Source organism: Microtus oregoni, unplaced genomic scaffold, assembly GCF_018167655.1.
Source record: "Microtus oregoni isolate MIOR12 unplaced genomic scaffold, Mior012 000013F_ref0000133, whole genome shotgun sequence".
NCBI classification, from domain to species: Eukaryota; Metazoa; Chordata; class Mammalia; order Rodentia; family Cricetidae; genus Microtus; species Microtus oregoni.
Window position 1 is genome coordinate 9383233 of NW_024543072.1, and position 22977 is coordinate 9406209.

General features: G+C 46.8%; 1 protein-coding gene across 1 annotated transcript in view; it reads left to right on the forward strand.

Moving 5' to 3' along the window:
* Window positions 1-22101, forward strand: part of Colq (collagen like tail subunit of asymmetric acetylcholinesterase) — a 33493-nt gene extending 11392 nt beyond the window's left edge. Inside the window, exons 7-17 of the mRNA XM_041662815.1 lie at window positions 792-854; window positions 1264-1290; window positions 1929-1973; window positions 2144-2179; window positions 6693-6773; window positions 11681-11786; window positions 17297-17421; window positions 18053-18172; window positions 18529-18649; window positions 20208-20310; window positions 20841-22101. Coding sequence (XP_041518749.1) covers window positions 792-854; window positions 1264-1290; window positions 1929-1973; window positions 2144-2179; window positions 6693-6773; window positions 11681-11786; window positions 17297-17421; window positions 18053-18172; window positions 18529-18649; window positions 20208-20310; window positions 20841-20910 — 897 coding nt within the window. The 3' untranslated portion in view covers window positions 20911-22101. The remainder of the gene's footprint in view (window positions 1-791; window positions 855-1263; window positions 1291-1928; window positions 1974-2143; window positions 2180-6692; window positions 6774-11680; window positions 11787-17296; window positions 17422-18052; window positions 18173-18528; window positions 18650-20207; window positions 20311-20840) is intronic.
* Window positions 22102-22977: the final 876 nt, after the last annotated feature.

Below are 22977 nucleotides of genomic sequence, written 5' to 3' on the forward strand. Positions count from 1 at the left end.
AATTAATTTCAACTTGTTTTGTTTTACATTCAAGGTACTATATAAAGACATTTGAAATTCAGAATATGCAGCCGGGCATGGTAGTACATTTCCTATAATCCTAGCACACAGAGAGGGGAGGCAGAGGCATCCATTCAAGGTCATCTTCACCTAACTTTGAAACTAGCCAGGGTTACAAATGAGACCCTGCCTCAAAATAAAACAAAACAAAACAAACAAACAAAAAACCCACAGATTAGTCTCCTCAGTCAGCATAGAGTTGTCTTCACTAATTAGAGGTGGCGTGCAGTTTTGTAGCATAGAGAATGCTTAGATTCAAATTTATTCTGAGGTGCAACAGAGCCCACCCTGCATGTTAGCCACCTCCATCCCGTGTATGTATCCAAAAGCTGAATTTCCCGACGAGAGTGCAATGAGATATCCAAAAGGCCCTCCCTATGCAAAGAGCAAATCAGACAAAGAATTTATATGGCGGCAAGCCTATCTTCTGAGGCCCCCACACTGTCTCCCATGCCCTCTCAAAACCCTTTCCAAGAAAAGGTCAACCACCATTTCCAGCTCCTTGGTGACCTGCACCACCTTGGGAGTTTTTGTTCTCTAATTAAATCTCAATGACCACGGGGAAAGGTGGAAAGCGGAGCCTTGGGAGGAGGCAAAGAGGCCTATGGACCTCAAGTTCACCACCCAGCCCCAACACCCTGGTTTCATCCCAGCTTTGCCCACATCTCCTGGTTCTGCTTCTCCGAGAAATATCACTGTGGGCCTTCTTTTCCATCTTTTAATTGCCACAGGGTGAAAAAGGTGACCTGGGTATGATGGGCTTGCCGGGGTCAAGAGGACCAATGGGCTCTAAGGTCAGTGAGTGGTCCGGATGGACATTCCCAGGCCTTCTCACCAAGACTGAGGAACAACAGCTGTCTACAAAGATGGGGAGGGCAGGACTGGGGAACTGTTACCCTGAGCTGGGGAGTCAGTCCTTCAGGAGACATCATGCCCTGGGGTACAGGGACATGGGGTTCCTGTTCTTCTTGTTCTCTTTGGCTATCAGGGCTTTGCCTCTGGTTTGGGCATTCAAGGGCTGAGAAAAGCCATGATGTTTCTAGGCCTGGTAGACACACATCTTCGTGCTGACTGCTGCATGGTCCTTGAAACTCACAGGACAGTGTGGAGACATCAGCCACACACTCAAAAAGTCCTCCACTCTGACAGCACACCCCGCTGTCTTGGGGATGATTATAAACAGTGTGCTTTTTTTTTTTTTAGGGCTTCCCTGGATCCAGAGGGGAAAAGGTCAGTCTTCGCCTCTCGTGGCATCGCAGATCCTAGTCTGGGCACAGCTCTGGAGTTGGTGGTGGGTGGAAGACAGGCCCAGCCCTCTCTCCAGATATCGACTGCAGCCATCATTCCTGGCTATTCCTCTGTCCTCCATCGTGCATGGGCTGAAAAAGAAGTGCTGGCCTTCTGAGGCAGGGCAATTCTGGTAAAGAGGACCTCCCAGTGAGGTGCCTGCCCCCACAGGGAGCAGGGGAACAAATGACAGCAGGCGGGTAGGAGTTTAGTCTGTTAGCACAGGGTTGCTGGAAGAAGGGGACTTGTCCTTAGGCCAGGTTTCTACCACACGGCTTTCTCATCTACCAAAGCAAAAGTAACACCAACAGGCATCTGCGGACACATGTCCTTTGAGGTGAGAGGGCACCTCTGAGATCCAGAACTTTCTATGAGTTTCTCTTTATTAACTAACTAACATTAAGAGGTCTTAGGGGTCTATTCAGAAAGCATTTCATTACTGGCAAGCCACCAATTATATGAGCAAAACTGAGGGTGTTGGCCTAAGGGAGTTTATCAGTTTGAAATGCTCCTATCCCCACCCCTTATCCCCAACACACAAGTGCAATATTAATTGACCCTCTCTTTCGGTTTCCTCCTAGGGATCCAAAGGAGAAAGGGGTGACTTGGGTCCCAAAGGAGAAAAGGTAATGGCAAATCCCTACAAGTGATATACTGCAATAGGAAGTGGGAGCTCCTGCTTCCCAGACCTGTGGACTGATGGGCAGCCATCTTGAAAATGGCAGACCCAGTCTGTACACAGCCTCTTCCATGTGGCATTTTAGAACAGTGACGGCATTTGTTGTTCTTTTTACAGGGTTTCCCTGGTTTCCCTGGAATGCTGGGGCAGAAAGTAAGTGTCTAGAAACAGAGATAACAGGCCTCAGGTTCTCCATACACAACAAAAGGAGTCCTCTTCTTGGTCCTTTAGGCAGAAAAACTGATTTTAACTGTGGGAAGTTCTAGTTTGAGAAGCAGACTTGGTGTCTTACCCACTGGGGAAAGGGTAGCAGGGAGGTCTGAGACCAACCTCCAGTTAGTGGGAAAGGCTACCTCCCCCCACCATGGAGAGATGCCCTTCTTTGTTTCTCCTACTTCCTGGAGCTTAAAGATTTGAAAGTTGGATGTTTTGAGAGGAGCAACTCCTATCTCCTGTCTGAGCCACAATGGTCAAGATGCCTCTTATCTCTCAGATTCTGGAGCATAAAGGAGGGATTTGTTTGGTTTATTTTCACTGTTGTCTAAACACTCAATACAGTCTTCAAGGGTGGCAAACACTGTTGGAGGGACACAGGGTTTTAAATAGGTGGCAACTATTTTATTTGAATAGTGACATATTAGCATCTCACTTGATACAGGCTTGATTTTAAAAGGAGACAGTTTTGGGTGTTAAAGAGAGATTATTCAGTAAATAACCATGTGGTTATTATGTATTAATAAAACAGAAATTGTGAAGATGGCAAGACTGACAATTTTTGGGAAAGGTTGCTTAGGTTTAGGATCTGGAGTAAGGTTGGGTGTTAGATAAGGGAAGATGTCGTAGCATAAAGAGAGAAATGCGTAAAAGACCATGCATAAATTTCCACGTTAGAACAGCTCCTAACCTAATGTGGAAAGGGTGTCTCCTTACACTGTAAAACATGAACCGTAGAACACAGCCTCTGACATGGTAGTGCTGGGTCCTCAGCACTGTAAGTTCTGATCATGCTGAGCAGCTCCTGAGCTAAGGTTAAAATCCTGGGTCCTCACAATGGAAGGCATTGACACATAGAACCGCCCCTAAGCTGTCTTGGTTACTTTTCTATTGCTGTGATCAGACACCATGACCAAGACAAGTTCCAAAAGAAAGTGTTTCAAAAGCTTAAGTCCATGATATGTGATGAAAGACATGGCATTGAATAGCTGAGATCCACAAATAGTACAGGGGAGAGAGAGACAGAGAGACAGAGAGAGAGAGGGAGAGAGAGAGAGAGAGAGAGAGAATCTCTTACTAGACATGGCACAAGTCTTTCAAAACACTAAGCCCACTCCCAGTGACACAGTTCCTCCAACAAGACCACACCTCCTAATCCTTCCCAAACAATCCCACAAACAGTAACCAAGCATTTAATTCCATGAGCCTATGGGGGTCATTCTGGTTCAAGCCGCCACAAAGCTAACACAGTAATGCTGGGTCTTCATCTTGTAAGGCATTGACGTGGAAATTGTCATCTTCACCCAGGTTACAACCTGAAATTCTTCAAATGTGCAAACAAGTGTTTGCTTAGTACTTTAAATTCTTTTTAAGCAGCCACTTTAAAGAACTACTTCCTGAAGTGTAACATTTTATTGCGCGGTACCCAGCCATCAGAGCATGATGAGGTACTTTCAGTCAGCATGCAAGTCACTGTGATTTATCCTTACCTTAACCTGCCAGATGCTCAGGTAAAGCAAACTTCAAAAGAGAACGGAGTCCCTTAAGATATTTGGTCTAGGTTTCATTTCCTGCCACAGTAACCATTAAAGACTCATAAATCTCTGTGAAATTAAATATGACAGCTTCTCTGGCTTCTGCACCATTTACTAGACTTGGCAACAAAAGAGCTGTCTTCCCCTTCCATGGCAGGCTGTTTTAAGACAGAGCTGATATAATAACCATAATTAGGTCTTAGGAGAGAAATTAGATCAAGAAATTACTGGCTGCTTCTAGTTGATAAAGAGAAGGGCCACACTTCCTTCCGATAATATCTTTTTAAAAATCCACATACTTTTTTATGCTGATATTTTCTTCTAGCCAAACAAGACATGCCCTGGGCCTCTTTAAACAGCCCAGGGAAATGGTGAGACATTGTCATGGCCCATTGACCCATCACACTCTCCTTACTAAGAATCCCGAACACGGTAGAAAGACTACATGGGCCTAAGAAAAATTCCTTCTCAAAGATTCATTTTTAATTGTACATACTGTGTGTGTCTATGTGTAGGCATGTACACATAAATGTCAGTGTCCATGAAGGCTGGAGACCTTGGATGCTCCTGTGTTACAGGGAGAGGGGTGCTAGTTTGTCCTGGCCACCGGGCTAGCTTACACCCGAAATGACCACACAGAAACTGTATAAATTAAAACACTGCTTGGCCATCAGCTCTAACTTCTTATTGGCTAACCCTTACATCTTAGTTTAACCCATCTCCATTAATCTGTGCATCCCCACGTGGCAGTGGCCTACCAGAGATTCTAACTGGTGTCCATCTCCGGTGAAGGCTCCATGGCTTCTCTGACTCTGCCCTTCTTTCTCCCAGCATTCAGTTCTGTTTTCTCCGCCTACCTAAGTTCTGCTCTATCATCTAGGCCAAGGCAGTGTCTTTATTTATTAACCAATGAAAGCAACACACAAACAGAAGGATCTCCTACACCACTCCTGAAGTTGAAAGTTTTCTGAGAATTCACAACTGCTTAGAGTTGCAGGCAGTGTGATAAAGGTACTAGGAACCAAACTTGGGTTCTCTGGACTACCAGTGAGCCTTCTCAGCTGATGAGTGAGTTGGGGAAAGACAGGGTCATCCTGTGCTGGGCTGAAAGGGTCGTTTGGGCTTGATCCTCACCACCTATAGGTATCCACTGGAATTTTCTATTGTGTTAGAGAACCTGAAAAGGAGGCTGGGTGTCTGTTGCTGTCTCTGAGTGGCTAGGGAGGTCTTTCATGGGCACTGGCTTCTTATAAGTAGAAACTCCCTGGTAGCAAATGCTACACCGGCCAGGCTGGTGGTGCGGTTTGGGATGTAGGGCAATTGCTTGAAATAAAAATAATGCTCCCATGGGTCCAGAATCCCCAGAAGCAGTAAGTGGGATGGGAATCCTATAAGGCAAACAGGCAAAACTAAGAAAAAGCTAAGATGGATGAAAAAATGTATTTGTGTGTGTGTGTTATACTTGCCAAAGTACACGTATGGAGGTCAGAGTTCAACTACTGGAAGTTGTTTCTCCATTTCTAAGTCTGTAGACTCAGCAGCAAGCACCTTTACCCACATAGTCATTTGACAGTCTGAGAAATAAGTTTTGCAAAAGGTTGTCCTTGAACTGTGAAAAAATTTTTAATTAGGAATATAATTTACATTGTTTTCCATATTTTAATAATATTTTAAAGATTTATTTATTAATGATGTATACAATATTCTGCCAGCATGCCAGAAGAGGGCACCAGATCTCATTATAGATGGTTGTGAGCCACCATGTGGTTGTTGGGGACTGAACTCAGGACTGGAAGAGCAGCCAGTGCCCTTCACTGCTAAGCCATCTCTCTGGCCCTCAATAATATTTTTATGGTGATTATTTGAACACATGCTTGAAACATCTCTCCTCAGAGAAAGGGCTTTCATCTGAGCTGGGAACAGTGGTACATTTCTGTGACTTCAGCATGAGGGAGGCGGAGGCAAAAGGATCAAACTTCAGTTCCATCTTCAGTGACGTAGGGGGTAGAGGACAGCTCGGGCTATAGGAGACCCTATCTCAAAAAGAGAGTTGTCTGAGTGGACAGAAGTGAGCTGGGACTCAAAATAATATCTACTGAAGTGTGGAGAAGTGCTGGGCAGAGTGGCAGCACCTTTATTCCAGCACTCAGGAGGCAGAGGTGGTTGGATGTCTGGGAGTTCTAGGCTAGCCTGGCCTACATATCAAATTTCAGGCCGGTCAGGGCAACATAATAATATAATGAGACCCCATTTCAAAAAAAAGAAAAAAGAAAGAAAGAAAAGAAGGAAGGAAGGAAGGAAGGAAGGAAAGGAGGGAAGGAAGGGAAGGAAGGAAAGGAGGGAAGGAAGGGAAGGAAGGAAAGGAAGGAAGGAAAGGAAGGAAGGAAGGAAAGGAGGGAAGGAAGGGAAGGAAGAAAGCAAGGAAGAAAGGAAGAAAAGAAAACTACATAATCCTAAATAAATCCTATAAAATACCAAACATTACAGTGGACAAGACTGTTCTCAAACATAAAAACAAAACAAAAATAACTCATATGTGTGAGTTTGCACTAAAACCAAATCATAAAAAAATCATCATGCAAACTTTCAGCTAGGCAAGAACGCCTCTTCGCAGCCTGTAGTGACCAGGCACAGGTGTGACTGAAATGCAGAAGCCAGCGCTGACCGCTGTGGACGGGGTTGTCTGTCTCATTTGACCACCAGAGCACCAACTGCGTGCAGCACTAAGTCACACCCTGGGGAGCACCTTCTTTCTTTCCTGTTTCTTGGATGTGAGCTTAGGTCAGTCTCCCATGCTCCCAGGACAGTCTACCTGGAAGAGACTTGAGATGAAGACTAGCAGGCACTGGAGGCCAGGGATTGGAGAGACCAGCATGAATGTATCCACTCTATCTCTTGCTTCTCTCTCTTCTCCCTAGGGTGAAATGGGTCCAAAGGGAGAGCCTGGGCTAGCAGGACACCGAGGCCCCACAGGGAGACCAGGAAAACGAGGCAAGCAGGTAAGGATGCCAGGGTTTACCCCACTGAGGGCACAGCTTCTGGAGGTGTGTGGAAAAACCTGCAGCAGTCAACTAGGGTCTTCCTACAGCCTTGGACTCAGGCTTCCTCAGGGCTAGTGGACAGAGCAGTCTCACTACTGACCTTCAGGCTTCTCTCAGCTAAGCCACGGTTCAAGGCTACAGGCTCCACTCAAGAGCAGAAGCAACAGTGGCCCTAGTTCATAGGAATGCACACATCTTTTTTTTTTTTTTAAGACAGGGTTTATCCGTAACTTTTTGGTTCCTGTCCTGGAACTAGCTCTTGTAGACCAGGCTGGCCTCGAACTCACAGACATCTGCCTGCCTCTGCCTCCCAAGTGCTGGGATTAAAGGCGTGTGCCACCACCGCCCGGCAGGAATGCACACATCTTAACCAAGGTAATTGGGGACGGTCATTATGCAGGAAACCTGCTTCTTGCCTCAGCATACTAGCTATAAGTTGAGTTCTAGAGAACCTTAGTGACAGTTTTCACTACACAAACCCCTAAGTTGGAAGTGATCCTCTTCACTGGGTTTGTTAAGAGCTTAGGGAAATTGTTTAGCAGGGTAAGCCAGGTTATGAACTGGGAAAGGAAGAAGGCAGGCTCAATTTTCTGGACTGATTTTGAGACTGCACTAAGTGCCCACAGGAAAAAATAGCATTTTCTAAAGTGGACAGATAAGTCCCAGAGATGCCATTTACCTTTTGTTTTTGCTTTTGTGTTTTGTTGTTTGTTTTAAGAAAGGATCTCACTATTTAAGCAAGATGACTTTGGTCTTACTACATATGTATTATTATTTATTATTATTATTATTATTTATAATTATCAGCAGCAGCAGTTTGCTGTCTTTTTATTTATCATAGATACTTGAAACCCAGCTTTATTCAGGGACTGGGGCAGTGGCTCAGTGGGTAAAATGCTTCCTGTGTAAGCATGAGGGCTGAGTTGGTCCCCAGCATTCACGTGACAAAGCCCATGTGGCAGCACACACCTGTAATCCTAACCCCAGGGAAGCAGAGTCCCAGCTGCTCTAGCGGAATCCATGACCTTGTCTCAAATAAGGAGAGAAATTGAGGAAGATACCCAATGCTGACCTTTGGCTTCTGCTTGCACACCCACAGACACAAGACCATATGTAAATAACCTCAATTTTTGAAAATTAGTACTTATTAATATGTGTACTTATGTGTCCTTCTTAATGTTAATGATTTTTAGTATGTTAGAAGAAAAATGTCATTTTGAGTATGGACATAAAACATTTTAATTGTTTTTATATATTATGGGGTACACTGTGTTATATATACATATATATTGTATATATATACATACATATACATACATACATTGTGGAGTGACTGAGTCAGGTCAATCGATATGTCCATCACTTCAGACATTTTCTATTTCTTTGTCATGAGAATATTTGAAATCTGTCCTGCTGGTTGGCTTCTCATCTCCATTCTGTTGGTGGTTAGGATTTGATCTGGGATTCTCTCCATCCAGGAATCTTTTTTTTCACTTTAAAAGTTGTTGATTCATTTATTGTTGTTGCTTTGAGTAAAAGTCTCGTGTAGCCCAGGCTGGCCTCCAACTCTGGCTGCTCCTGCTTCCACCTCAGACATGCTGAGGTTGTGTGTAGTTCAGAAGTCTTTCTTCTCATATTTTAAATGATTTCTTTCAGGCCACTAAGTAGTTATTTTGTCCTTCACTTACAGCTTAAAAGTCACAGTGTGTTCAGCTTGTTGTAGACACTCATGCAGTCTCCTAAAAATCCATGAATTGTGTTTTCATAAGCAAGGAAGCAATAGATTGCTGGGAGGAGAGAGCAAGAACTCTCTGTTCCTCGTGTGGTTTCCAAAGCTGTACGATTGGCTAGGGATGACTTTCGAGATGCAGGGCCTTGCCTTACACACTCTGCAGGACCTTTCTACTCTGCAGACACCTCGACTGTTATTGGAAACCTGCCCTGGAGCCTCCTTCATACCTCGAATTCACTCCTAGTGTAGAGTCGTATATCCAGAAGGACAATGATTTCTAGGAGTAACTGTAGGTTAATCCCAAACTAGGCAACAAAACTCTAGGAAGAATCCAGAGTACAGTTTCCAACACAGGAGTTCAGAGATCATTTAACCCAAGCTCTCCCATTTATTCACAAGTTAACTAGGGGCCAGGGAAGTGGAGCTGGCGAGACTCATGAGCTGAGTCATCTTCAAGGCCAGAGTTACAATTTTGGGCACGTGTTTCTCCCACTTGCTCTGGTTCTTTATCATGGTCCTGCTTGCCGACAGGACCAGGAAAGCTGTTGTTGATCTGATCATCAACACCTTCAGGAGATGGGGATATGGATTGGTGGCAGAGGATATATCCAGTGTGCAAAAGGCCCCAAGTTCAAATCCTAGAACCACAAGAAAGAAAAAAAAAAACTTTAGTTAAGGAGACAGAATGACTTCAAGAGAAACCTCTAAGCTCACAGAAGATAAGGGATAGAGAGTCCTTTCTGGACAGTTGGGTTCAGTAGAACCTGCAGTAAAGACCTGGCAATGACCAATGAAGCTGAAGACTCCTCTACTCCTGGTGTCAGGGTTGAGGAGTGTTTCCAGCTCCTTCAAGCCATACACTTCCTGTGTGCAGAGCCAGCTGGCCTGGCTATTAGGAAAACAAGCTTTACTGGTTATATTAAGCTGGTGTGACTTCCTTTGCCATTCTGAGGCCCATCTTGGTTATCGTGTGGAATGCTTCAGCCTGGCCTGAGGATTAACAGCCTCCCCTGTGTGGACAGAATTGGAAACAAACTAACCTCATGGCTTCCCTGGGACAAGTTTAGGAACTGCTCTGGTATTACGGAGTAGGTCCCCAGGGCCATGTTGTTAGGACAGAGCCTCACTGAGCCAGTGGTGTGATTGGAAATGAAGTATCTACAGGTCTGACTGTCTTTAAGCAATCAGGATTCCTTAGACGTTAAGAATATTTGACATGGTTATCCATTGACCATTGTGGTTGATCTAAACGGTCTAGATGCTGAGAGGGAGCTCACGGTTCCATGTGTGTCTTCCAAACTTATCTGATTGGCTAGTGATGACCTTCTCCAGTAGAGGACTGTTCTTTGACTAACAGTATTCGAGTAGTTGTTCTCTGCAGTTGAAATCTCCAAAAAGCTCTCAGGAAATTAGAATTTCTTCTACTATGGGAGAAGATGAAGCCTGGCCAGTCACTAGGACGATCAGTGTGTCTCCCCCAACACACTTCGTTCTTCACAAATGACTTATGCCATCTTTGTTACCCTCACAATGCACTTAGGGGGAAATGTATTTACTGGCCCTATTTTAGAGAAGGTAAAACCAAATCACAAAGCAATGTCATGAGTTATCCAGGGCCTCACTGTGAAGGTAAAAATACCTTGACTAACAGATCATCAAAAATCTGTCCCCATGTGCTGCCGACTTCTTTCTCCTCCTTTATTTGGTCTGGGAGGAGAAGATGAACATGATAGATTCTAGCCCACATGGAGCTCGTGTCTCATGGGGAGACGGTGATGACTGACCACATAATAATCCATGAGCAGTGATCTGAAATAAATAGGAAGAGCCATAGTGTGTGAGTGAGTGTGTGTGTGTATGTGCACACGCGTGTGCACGTGTAGATGTGCTTTGCTTCTGAGGCTGTTTCACACTGTAGCTTCTGAGGCTGTTTCACACTGTAGCTTCTGAGGCTGTTTCACACTGTAGCTCTGGGTAGCTTATAATTAGAAAGTGTTTCCCAGGCTGACTTTAAACTAGCAGTCTGTCTATCCCTCTGTCTCAGTCTGTTGAGTATTGCAATGACAGACTTGCACCTCAACCCCCAGCTTGAAAAGGAAAAGTTTTGAGAGAATGTGGAAGAACACCAGTGCAGCCTGAGGAGATCAAGGGAGACCTTGCTGCTTAGACATCACGGCTGAAAACTGAAGCCGAGAGTCATAAGGAGGAGTTTGAGGCAGGGAGATAATATTTTTTAAGAAGTGGCATAAGAATCATGGTGCTTTTGACTAAAAACAAAAGCAAACAAACAAACTCTGGCCAGCATGGTGGTACACGCTCTGACTATTTCAGTACTTGGGAGGCTGAGACTGGTAAATCTCTGTGAGTTCGAGGCCACCCTGGTCTCCAAAGTTCCAGTGCAGCCAGAGCTGTTACACAAGAGAAACTGTCTCAAACAACAACATCAAAAACAAAACACAGCCGGGCGGTGGTGGCGCACGCCTTTAATCCCAGCACTCGGGAGGCAGAGGCAGGTGGATCTCTGTGAGTTCGAGACTAGCCTGGTCTACACAGCTAGTTCCAGGACAGGCTCCAAAGCTACAGAGAAACCCTGTCTCGAAAAAACCAAAAAAAAAAAAAAAAAAAAAAAACAAAACACAAAACACAATAGACAAAAGCTCTGACTTAAGACTAGAGAGCAGGGACATGGCCAGCTTCTTGGGTTCAGTAAGGACCTGGGTCTCTACCAAGAGAACAATGGGAAGTCTGTGGTCAAAAGAGCTCTTCCGACAGAATGAAAGTAACGCTAACAAGTAAATGAAAGCTTAAATTATATATCTACCTCAGCTGCCTCAGCATGAGGGTACTGCACAAATACCCTGAGACACCATGTTCTAACTTATGCCAAGGGAGGAGGCGGGTTGGTTCTGTTGTCCTGTGCCTTGTTTCTGGAGCAGAGCAAAACTTAATGTGGTCTTCAGAGTTGTGTAGATCACTAGCTCCGTCCCTGGATAGAACTGGGTACTGGAGACCAGTTCTATCCCACCTTGAGTTCTTCCTTGTCTAAGCTAGGTGATCTCTGATTTAGAGGCAAGAGAGAAGGAACTTCGTTATGCCATGATATCACAACAGGCTCTATCTTTCTATTTGTCAGGGTCAGAAGGGAGACAGTGGAATCATGGGCCCACCAGGCAAGCCTGGGCCTCCAGGTCAACCTGGTCGTCAAGGTCCTCCAGGGCCTCCAGGTGCCCCATCTGCAGGTAAGACCTCCAGTGCTCCATCTGCAGCTTCACTTGACCTACACAGCTGATCTCCTAGCTAGGTCCCTCAGAGGCCACAAGGAGAAACTGGCAGAGCTCCGCTTTGTGTCTCTTGTTGGAAACTGACAGGGGCTCTTTCACAAACCTACATAATTTCTCCATGACTTGGCTCACTTTGTTTTAACATTTGAGATAACACATGGAGGAAATAGAGAGGGGGTAATTTACATTGGTGATATCATTTATCCTTAAGGTGAAAAGGGTATCTATCTCATCAACTGAAATCTTTTGGGGAAAAGCGTGTTTCATGGCTCCAAACATTATGTTAAACCCAGAAGCAAGGAAGCCATGGCAGATTTTTCTGTCTTATACAGTGTGAGGAAAAATTGTTTATTTACATAGAAGATAATGGCTACATTCGAAGGAACTGCTAAAAAGAAATTAAGAGTCGATCATTGAAGACGAACTATGTCTGTTTCTAGTAGTTTTACTATTTGAGTAGTTAAGCCCTTTATTTTATTCCTTTATCAGCTCAATGTAAGGCCTTTAGAGCTCATCACCTGTATAAAGACAGCTTCTCTGGGGCTGTCCTCAGCTAGACAAGAGAAACCACAAACTTATTACAACTTTTTTCTTAATAAAATGGGAACATTTTAAAATTCCACAATGCATTTCTCATACTGTGTTTATGGGAACTTCCTTGCCACCACATAGTGAGGTTGTCATGAAGAGTTCTATTCTGTTAGATCCCTTACACAAAAAAAAGTTTGCTCTGGTCCTTCGTCATGTCAAGATGCCATGAAGAATCAGTTGGCTTTTTTTCTTTTGTACCCTTTTAACTGCCACAGAAGGGCCAAGTGAAGGTCCTGGAAAGAAAACACTGGGGAAGGGCCTTCCTGCTTTGACCTACTCCTTGCCCTCCTCTTATTTATGTTAATGGTCCATGATTGCCAACAGGGATCATTAGCTCAGACTGTGTGCTTGGACATCACAGCATTCTAAGACTCAAATTCTTAGAGCGTCTCGAGCTACCAGTCAGGGACTGACAGCAGGGTGGAAGCCTGGTTCAGCCCAAGGAAAGAACTTTCTTGGGCCTTGAAATATGCTTTTGTGTAAACCGGCCCCATCTGACTTTAGGTTTCTTCCTGGGCCTGGGATTCTGTGAGCAGGTTCCCACAAAGCCACGTTTGTGCCATGAGTTTTGAGAATTGGAACCAAAGGACTTGGCAGCCAGCACAGTTTTGTTTTCCTTCTCTGACCTTCTAGTCCCATCTCTCCCAGATGGATATGCCCATTTCCCGGTACAACCTGTCCTCTCCCAACCAGATACACTGTCTTTTCTGTTATGGCTCTGCCATTGGGTTATTAAATTTTGGGGTGTGTGTGTGTGTCTGACTGGGTGGAGAGCACAGGGCTTCATACACGCTAGACAAACATGCTACCCCCAGTTCACTCTTGCCTTTTGCAGATGGGTTTCATCTTTCTTCTAGACGCCAACCACCTTGAGAACTGAGACAGTCTCACATCCCCCATGGCATCTGGTAGTTGGAAGCACACAGGGACTGGTCCCTACAGAGACTTACTCTGTTGCTCCTGGCTTACAGCTGCAGCCTCGTGGGGTGGTAGGCCATCTCTGACTGATGCCTCTTTCTACAGTTTCTCTTTAAATCACTTCCTTTCTGAGGAGCCGCTGAGAGGAAGGGAGCTGAAGAGGACAAAGAGGGGAAATAGGGCAGTCTCCCTGCGCTTTGTGAACATCTGGGGGCTGGGACCATAGGTAGGGGTTTAGAAGGGACCTCCCGGTGCCTAACTTGGATAATAATACAGAGTTAGAGCAGGCCCCTGGAGTGACTCCCGACAATTTTAATCTGATAAAAGCCCCAAACCTACCAGATATTGTGGCATAGGCAGTATTCATTTAAGAGGGTGGGCTAAACAAAAAGCCTCAAAGTTATTCAAGAAGAAACTGTGTCCCCTGAGCCTTCCTCAGTTCCTTCTTGGGATATCCTTGGGCTCCAGAGAACACATCAAAGAACTCTGGTCTATCCCAGTCCTTACTTTAGGTTTAAGAACCTTGAGCTTCCTTAAGGATGCCCTGGTCCAGCTGTCTAGTGGTCACCGTGGTTCAGATTCCACGTGTGGCGCCTAAAACCTTCACACAGCCTTTTGATTGCCATTCTGGTTCCTCTGCCTTCTCATACTATTCTCTCTGAACCTGCTTCCCACAGGAAGCTCCTGGGCAAAGATGGAAAGCCAGGTCCTCTGTTGGAGAAGGGTTACTTGTTGGTTCCCGGCCGCTTAGCCCCGAAATAATCATATAGAAACTGTATTAATTAAATCACTGCTTAGCCCATTAGCTCTATCTTTTTATTGGCTAACTCTTACATATTAATTTAATCCATTTCTATTAATCTGTGTATCACCATGTGGCTGTGGTTTATGGGCTAAAATTCCAGCGTCTATCTCCTGCAGGGCTACCTGGCGTCTCTCTGACTCCACCCCTCTTTCTCCCAGCATACAGACTAGCTTTCCCCACCTAGCTCTGTCCCTCCCTGCCACAGGCTCAAAGCAGTTCTCTATTCATTAACCAATAAAAGCAACACATAGACAGAAGCACCTCCCACACCAGTCCTCTGACTACAGGGCATGGCAGCTAATCCAGGTGAAGCAGTTCCAGTTGTTTTGCCCTTCAGAGCATCATGGCAGGAAGCTGGCAGGGTGATGGATGTCCTCTGCCAACTGGGAGGAAGCGGAAGCAGAGGGGAAACTGCAGCCGTGGCAGCAGGCTCCTTGCCACGTCCTGTTGGGAAGCTGCCTTAGGTCTAGTTCTCAGCACCATGGGGCCAGCAGGTGCTGGAAGGGTTGGAGAGGTTAGGAACTTCTTAATCACTCAAGTTACAGGGACAGGGTGGGTGGGGTGAGGAAGGAATAAAGGCAAATTTAAGATGTAGTTTGAAGTAATACAATTATGGATTTGGATAATTCTTTCCTGTACCCAGACAGGGTATAAACAAATCCATATGGTGCCTGGGATTGACAGCTCCCCGAGAGCACCCATTTTTTGGATCTGTCTTTCTGAATGGGGCAGAGTTAGATGACGCATGAGTGCGGATCTCAGTCACACCCACCGATTAATTATTATCTGGAAAGGTCTGACTTTTTCCGAGACTATGGTTCTGGGATCATAGAACATTCCAGAAGGCTGCTCTGATACCGCCCTCATACTTCTTCACATCACAGTCCTGCTTCTCCAGCTGGAAACTCCTCACATTCCCAGGGTTTTTTACCCAGGATGTTCTGGAGCTGGTGGTATCTTTGTCTCTTTGGAAGTCTTCTGAAAAGTCAGAACCCAAGACAGGAGCTCTCCCCACAGAATTCTATTCCTATTCCTTGTTAGAGCTGTAACTTGACATCTGCTGTTGGACCAGCCTGTAAGCTGGCTCAGGAAGGCTTAAGGAGGTGGGATCACTCCACCAGGTCCTCTTCCCTGTGGATCCTGATCAGATATTTCTCCCTGGGTTCTCTTGATTTCCTGCCGTCCTAGCATTAGAGAGTCTGTTCCCAGTTCCTGGCTGCCTCCACTGACTGCCTATGACTAAAGATAGGCTGGTTTCCAATGGTCCTCACTGTCCCTGAAGGAGGAGCATATGCTCATCAGTCTTTCATCCTGCCCTGTCCTCTGGTTCTTTATCCTGTCAGACAGTCGTGACTTCCAGTCTTTCACAAAGACCTTTGATCTCAATTAATCATTCAATCATTGAACAGACACTCTGTTCCAAATGTGTCAAATCTTGGCCTGCGGGAAGAGAGACCTTGATGTTGTCCTCTGTGTGTAGGCTTGTGAGCAGACTGGAGTACCGTGAAGAGCAGATGTAAGTGAAGGTACCAAAGCTGATGAGCCACAGTGGGAGGATGTGGGAAGGCTTCTCAGAGGAGCTGAGGGTTGTGCTGAGAACAGAAGGATCCTAACAGGCCCTTGGTGAAGGGAGGGATGGAGGCAGATGATTTGATGGGGGGATAGTCTATCCACGTACCATTTCCCTAGTGGTTCCTCATCTTGATGTACAATGGAAACATCTTGAACACTTTTAAAATTATGGATGCCCAAAGGCTGAGTGTGGCTCGGTGGCAGAGCACTTTTCTAGCATATCCAAAGGCCTGGGTTCCATCCACAGCACTGAAAAAGGGAAACAAACTAATTTATGGATGTCTGGGTTTTTTCTCATTTCTTCCAGGAGAAATGAGAAACACACACCCAAAATTTCTTTGTTTTTTTTTAATATTTATTTATTTATTATGTATACAATATTCTGTCTGTGTGTATGTCTGCAGGTCAGAAGAGGGCAACAGACCTCATTACAGATGGTTGTGAGCCACCATGTGGTTGCTGGGAATTGAACCCAGGACCTTTGGAAGAGCAGGCAGTGCTCTTAACCACTGAGCCATCTCTCCAGCCCCCCAAAATTTCTTTGTAAACATCCTTTATATAAATAAAAGTAAATATCCTCTATATAAGAAACTTAAAATAGCAGTGCAAGAGCCAGGCAGTGGTGGAGCACGTCTTTAATCCCAGTGCTTGGGAGGCAGAGGCAGGCCGATCTCTGAGTTTGAGGCCAGCCTTGTCTACAGAGTGAGTTCCAGGGCAGCCAGCGTGACATAGAGAAATCCTGCCTTAAAAAATAAAAACAAGCCAGGTGGTGGCGCATGCCTTTAATCCCAGCACTCGGGAGGCAGAGGCAGGCGGATCTCTGGGAGTTCGAGGCCAGCCTGGTCTACAAGAGCTAGTTCCGGGACAGGCACCAAAGCTACAGAGAAACCCTGTCTCGAAAAACCAAAATTAATTAATTAATTAATTAATAAAAACAACAAACAAACAAATAAGAAATACAGTGGAAGTTGGAATGGCAAAGTGGTTCGGTGGGTAAAGGCTCTTGTTGCCACGCCCAGTGGCCTGAGTTCCACGCACAGGTCTCACGTGATGGAAGGAGAAGACTAACTCCCCAAAGTTGTCCTTCAGCCTCCATCCTGTTTCCTTGTGTGTGCATCCTCCCTCCTTGCCCACATAGACGACCAAATCCATTTTCTTAAAATCCAGTGTAAGTTTTCCATCCACTGCATATCCATCTGCAAGAAGACCCTTTTACTAATGGTCACAAACGGGGCATGTCCTCCCACAAGGACATCTAGAGCTAATCAACAGGTGATCTATTCATTTGGATCAGCCTCCGGGTGTCACTGTCAAGACTGCAGGTCGCGCAAAGCCCTCATCTTTCACACAGGTTGTTAGAAATGAGCTCAGGCTGCTACAGGACCCGCTGTCTGTGTGTCTTCAAGGCAGGGCTGAGGGGGAACCGTTGTCTGAGGGTTGTTCTTTCCTTATTCCCCTGCCATGGCTGGGCCTCTCCCTCTGCCCCTCATCCGCCCTAAGTTTTCTCTTCTCTGCCTTGCACAGCCGCTCCCGTCTCCTGGCTTGCTTGGCTCTAGTAACACAGCAGTCTGTTGCTTCCTAGGACAACTTGTGATGGGACTCAAAGGAGAAAGAGGATATCCAGGGCCTCCAGGAAGATGTCTTTGTGGACCCCCAGTGAATGGGAATAACCCCTCCCATGGGCCTGGCTCCCCCCGAGTTCCTGCGGTAAGACTCTTCAGGGTATGGTACGGGAGGGTACTGATCGTCCTTTCTACCTGAGCATAGGCCTTCATGATGTCCTTTAGGAAAGTCTACTTCCCCTTGATACAATGACAATCCATTCACAATGGGAAATTGCAAAGTGGGGACCAAATCAAAAGAAAAGAAACATAATGCTAATTTGGAAGTGAAGCTACTGAGGGACATTGCCTCCACGTTTTAACTCTCAAGACTAACTCTGATGTGGTTGAGGTTATACTGTCTGAAAGAGTTCAGTTTCAGCGAGGATGCAGCCCAATCGTTAGCTCTCGCCTCGTGTTCCCTGAGCACAATGCATGGTGCTGCTTTTATTGATCATCATTGCCTATCATTGTTGAAGAGTGGTTTCCAGATGTCAAATTTTACTTACATGTGTAGCATCATCTTTTAAGCCTTGGTAACATTTCAAAAAACATTTAAATATGTTAAGTCAAAGTGGATAGTTTTGTTTTAAACTTGGGCTTTCTGAACTGGATTGACATAGTGTGGGCATCTTGGCAGTCCTCCCTATGAGGAGTCGACAGACTGACCGCTCCTCTGGCTCTCCCTGTCTTGCGAGGACGTTTTTCTGGATGCTAAACACTACGCTCTCTGGCAGATTTTTGTGGTCAACAACCAGGAGGAGCTTGAGAAACTGAACACTCAGAATGCCATTGCCTTTCGCAGAGACCAGCGATCATTGTACTTCAAAGACAGCCTTGGCTGGCTCCCTATCCAGGTACTCTAGGGCAGGCTCATTGGGATGTGACCCTCTTGTCCTCAGTCAGGAAAGGGACACTCCCATTAGAAGAGAGGAAAGTAGACAACTGAGTCTGGACTGTGCTTCAGCTGTGTCTGCAGGAGAGCAGGAGAGCTGCATAGCCTCCCTCCCTCGTCTTCTGAGCAGCCCCCCTCAGCCCCATTCCCAAACAGAAGCTCTTCTGGAGCCAGGATTTCCTCTCATTCCCCTCTCTGAAGGAAGCTAAGGGATGCCTTCCAGACCCAGAGCATCTGTTTCCAGGGCCAGAGACTCGCCCGCTCTGTGGCTGCCTGGACCTACCACCCTTGTTAATGGCTGTGTGTTTCTTTGCCCAGCTGACCCCTTTCTACCCTGTGGGTTACACCATAAACCAACATGGCACCTGTGGGGATGGCGTCCTGCAGCCTGGGGAGGAGTGTGATGATGGTAATCATGACGTGGGGGACGACTGCATTGGTGAGTGAGGCCCAGCCTGGGAGTCCTCAGTTGTGAGGGGGTGGGGTAAGCCCTGGCTGCCAGCTTTGATGGTCCCAGACAAAGGCAAGGGGCAACGTACCAGGGGCTGCTTTGTAGAGCCTCTTCCCAAATCCAGGCTGCATGCTAATTCTTCCCTCACTCAAGCCTGTCAACAGGGGAGGTGGTCAGGATCATGTCTCCCAGAGAGGCCTTCCTTGTTGCTGGTGCTCTTTCGTCCAAGCCCTACGTCTTTGCAAGCTCAGAAGAGAAAGGTGATAGCCGTCACTTAGCACCCTAGAAAGGCAGAAAGAGGGGCCGAGACTGGATCAGAACTCCTTTCCTAGGTGGACACTGGGTGCCAGCCCTGTCAGTAGAGATGTGGGCCTCCAGCGCCCCTTCCCCCTCCTGTGATAGTGCCAGGACTTGGCTCTGGAGGATTCACCATGATCCTCTTTTGGTTTGGGGGTTGTTGTTGTTTCGTTTTTTACATAAAGTGATCAGAGCAGGAGACGAGGTAGAAGTACAGTTTTCAGAGACAAAACAGAATTCAGCTGCTGGCTCTGCTTGTCACCCAGCTGGAGCAGGATGGTACCGGAGGGCCATTTCCAGCTGAACCTGGCTCTCTTGACTCTGAGGAAGGTTTAACAGGACAGTGGCTCATGTCTTCAAAGATCCCTCTACCTGACATTTGGAGGTTGTCTGGATGTGACTTGGGGTCAGTGTATCCATCCATGACTCGGTTTGCTCAGGTCAAAACTGGGGAAGTGTGGGCCCCTTTGCTGTCCTTGTCCTCTAGAAGCTCAGAGGACAGATTACTGACCCAAGATGAAGTTCCACCCTCCCGGTGGGGCTGAGAAACCACAGGAGGCTTTTATTCCATCTGTGGCGCTTCATCAGTCCCCTGGCAACTTCTGGATGACCCTCTGTGGGGTACTGGCTCTCCCCAGAATTCCCTCAGTAGGAGGTCTCCGTTTCCTCTAAAAACGAGGGTGGGCTAGGCAGGGTGGCACATTTGGGAAGCTGAAGCAGGAAGATCTCCAAGAGTAAAAAGGCCAGTATGACCTACATAACAAGACCCTGTATAGGTGGATGGATTATGGATGGATGGATGGATGGACAGACGGACGGACAGGCAGACAGATGGATGGATGGAGTACTACTCCTTGTGTGAAGTTAGAAGCCTTTGTGGAGGTCACATAGTCCCTCAGGTGGCCTCGCCAGGACTCTGTGCTGACAGATGCTTCACCAAGGGGGTCCCCTAAGCCTTAGCTTACCAATATTCCATAGCAGTACTATGAAGGGGAGGCAGTGTCCCCTTTCCAGTTTTGCAGATGACATGAAGCTTCGTGTCACCCGACAAGGAAATGGCAGGCATGTTATCAAAAGCCCTGGTGAGTCAGCGTGGCACTTGGTCCTGCATGGGTCTGAAGCTTTCCATCAGTTGGTTTTTAAGTGGGTAAAACGCTGTAGGGTCTCCACTGGGCAACACTGTCCTTACTGTGTGGGCAAGCCTGTTCCACCCTGCCCTTTCTCAGGGTTATACTTTTTGTTCCCCTAGACTGTCACCGGGCCTACTGTGGAGATGGTTATCGGCACCAGGGCGTGGAGGACTGTGACGGCTCTGACTTTGGCTACCTGACATGCGAGACCTATCTCCCTGGGTAGGGAGGCCTCCCACACTCTTCCAGCATCTCCCATTTCCTGTTTTCCTTCACAGATATTAATGGCTTTTTGTGTTTCTAGACAGTGAGGTAGAATGGAATAGAATAGAATAGAATCCATGCTCCCCTAGTGAGAACATAATAGTCACAGTGCCCAAGAGGCAGTTTTACCAGGCCACTGTTGCCCCTTGGGCACAAATAGAGGACATTTGTATTAGTACTAAGTGATGTCACAGATAGCTCTGGACACCCTTAGGCATTAGAAGGGAGGCTGTAACTGTCGCATAGATGACGGATTAACATCTGGGCTTACGGTCCCGCCCACCATAGTCCCTCTACTAGATCTCAAAGTAGAAATCTCTCGAGACCAACTCAGCCTTCCTGGACTCCACACCCCAAATGAGGCAGAAAAGTTTTCCTAGGTCTGAGCTCTCAGCGAGGGGCATGGCAGTTTCTAGAATGTGCTTTTCCCAGCCCGCTATGCCCTCTGTTGCTGTCTCTGCCCTGATTGGTATCCTTGCCTCCCTCAGATCATATGGAGACCTTCGGTGCACCCAGTACTGCTACATCGACTCCACACCCTGTCGTTACTTCACGTGAGGAGCTCGAGGAACAGGTGGGCTGCAGCCCATGTAACTGGGGGCTGTATCTCTGCCTCTCACATCAAGCTGGCCTTACTCTCTCCTTGGCCAGTGTCTACTGACCTTCATATGACGAAACAAGAATACACTCTTGCTGCTAAGATGTGTTTTTGACTCAGTTTGACTGGAAGAATTTTGGACCACTGCATCCTGTCTTAATTAAAAGAACCAGAAATCTTCTCCATGTCCGCCCTGGGACTCCCCTCCCTCATCTGGCTAAGCAGCTGGCTGTAATGCCTTATCTCTTCTGGAAAGATGCCGTCTCAGGCCATGGACTTGGCTTAGCACTGTTATTCATGCAGGAATCGGCAGGGCTCATGTGCTTTGTTCTGCTCTCATCTGGGGTTGGGAGTGCTGGCACACTGGCTTCTGCATCCTTCAGATCTCCAACAGCCATTCTTACCCAAGGCAGCCAACTGTTAGGTTTCTCAAGATTTAAGAACCACAAAACAGGAGGTGAGCATGTTCTCGTGGTGCAGCTCCCAGCTTCAGACCTACCGAGGGACCCTTCAACTGGTCAGAGCCACAACTTTGTGTGGAGTTGGAAGTACTAAGAAAGCCATAACCAGGTCGGAACAGAAACCTTCCCCCTCTTGAAGTTCTCAGAAGGACAGTGGTGACAGCGTCACATCCCAGGTGTCATCGTGGCCTCTGCCTTGACAGTGCCCTTCACAACCTTGTCCTGTGTGGGAGACTCACTCCACACACCCTCAGCAGGGCAGGTGCTGGTGTTTTCTCATGCTGGCTTTCCCAGTCTATGGCTCCACTGCTGAGTCTTTGCTGCCTGCTGGAAGGGCCCTGTGACCTCGTCCATGCCTGTATCTTGCACACCCTTGTATTTCCCCCTGTGTGCCTGACGGCTTCTTTTTTTCTTAACCCCACCTCTCTGAGAACTGCCTTTCCCATATTTCTTGAGTTGGGTTTGGCTCTATTTTGGAAAGACATTTCTTTTTGTCCCCGTCCCCAATGCACATACCTACCTTGTCACCTCCTAGGTTGCTCTCTGGACTATTAGACAAAAGCTCTTCAGTGAGCTTAAGTCTTGGAAACTCAGCAGGCAGCACTTTGTTACCCAGCAAGTCGGAACTGTGAACTGTATTTCCTGAGAGAGATGAGCTGCGTCTTCATAGGCAGAGGCTGTGTCTTTGCAGGCAGGCATTTATGCTGTTTACAGAACTATTTTGGGTTATCTGGGTATCAAGGAATAAAGGTGATTCCTGGCTGTGACCTGATCTCCCGTGGGTTCTGGGACAGTGCCTACTGATGCTGGATAAAGCAGAGAGATTGGAGTCAGTTCTACTTCCCAGACTCTCAGATGGCTGGATTCAGGGCACCCAGCTTCCTTGAGGATAATGGAGGAAACTCTTGTCCAGGGAGGTAGCAAGGCTTACCAAAGATCACCAAGCATAGTCCTGCTGGCCTAGTCCTGGTCCTTACCTTGCTTGAGGACCATCTCGCATAGACACCTTGTGCCACCTGTCAATCTAGCTAAGACACGTTCTGTCCTGAGTCTCCCATCTTAGGGAGTAGTGCTCGAGGCCTTAGAGAGTCTTTAGGTGCCAGGTAAATGTGCCCTGAGATAATTTTATAGCCAGCATGGACCTAGATGAGGGGTTCCAGTGTGGAAAGAAGAACACAGGAAGATACTTCCTGAGCTCACACCTGGTACAGTGCCTCTTCCTGAGTTAGCCATAGGCTGCTCTTCTAACTCTACCAACTCGCCTGTGTAGATGCTGCTCTGTACCCCAACAGGGCACTCTGCAGAGATGGTGAGGGATTCCCTCAGCTGTCCCCGAGGCTGTCACATGAGAGGCTGAGATTATGACTAGGATTTCAGAGTCACAGCTGGCAACCCGATGAGGTTATGCCAGCCACAGGGTGGTATTTATCAAGTCACAAGTGAGATGTCCAGTGGTGGGTAGACAGTGTTCAATGAAAGGCTCCACTTCATTTTTCTGCCTCCTCTCTGCTGCCAGAGTCTCCTTTGCTAATGGGAGCACCATCTGCTCTCCAGCATGACCCAGAG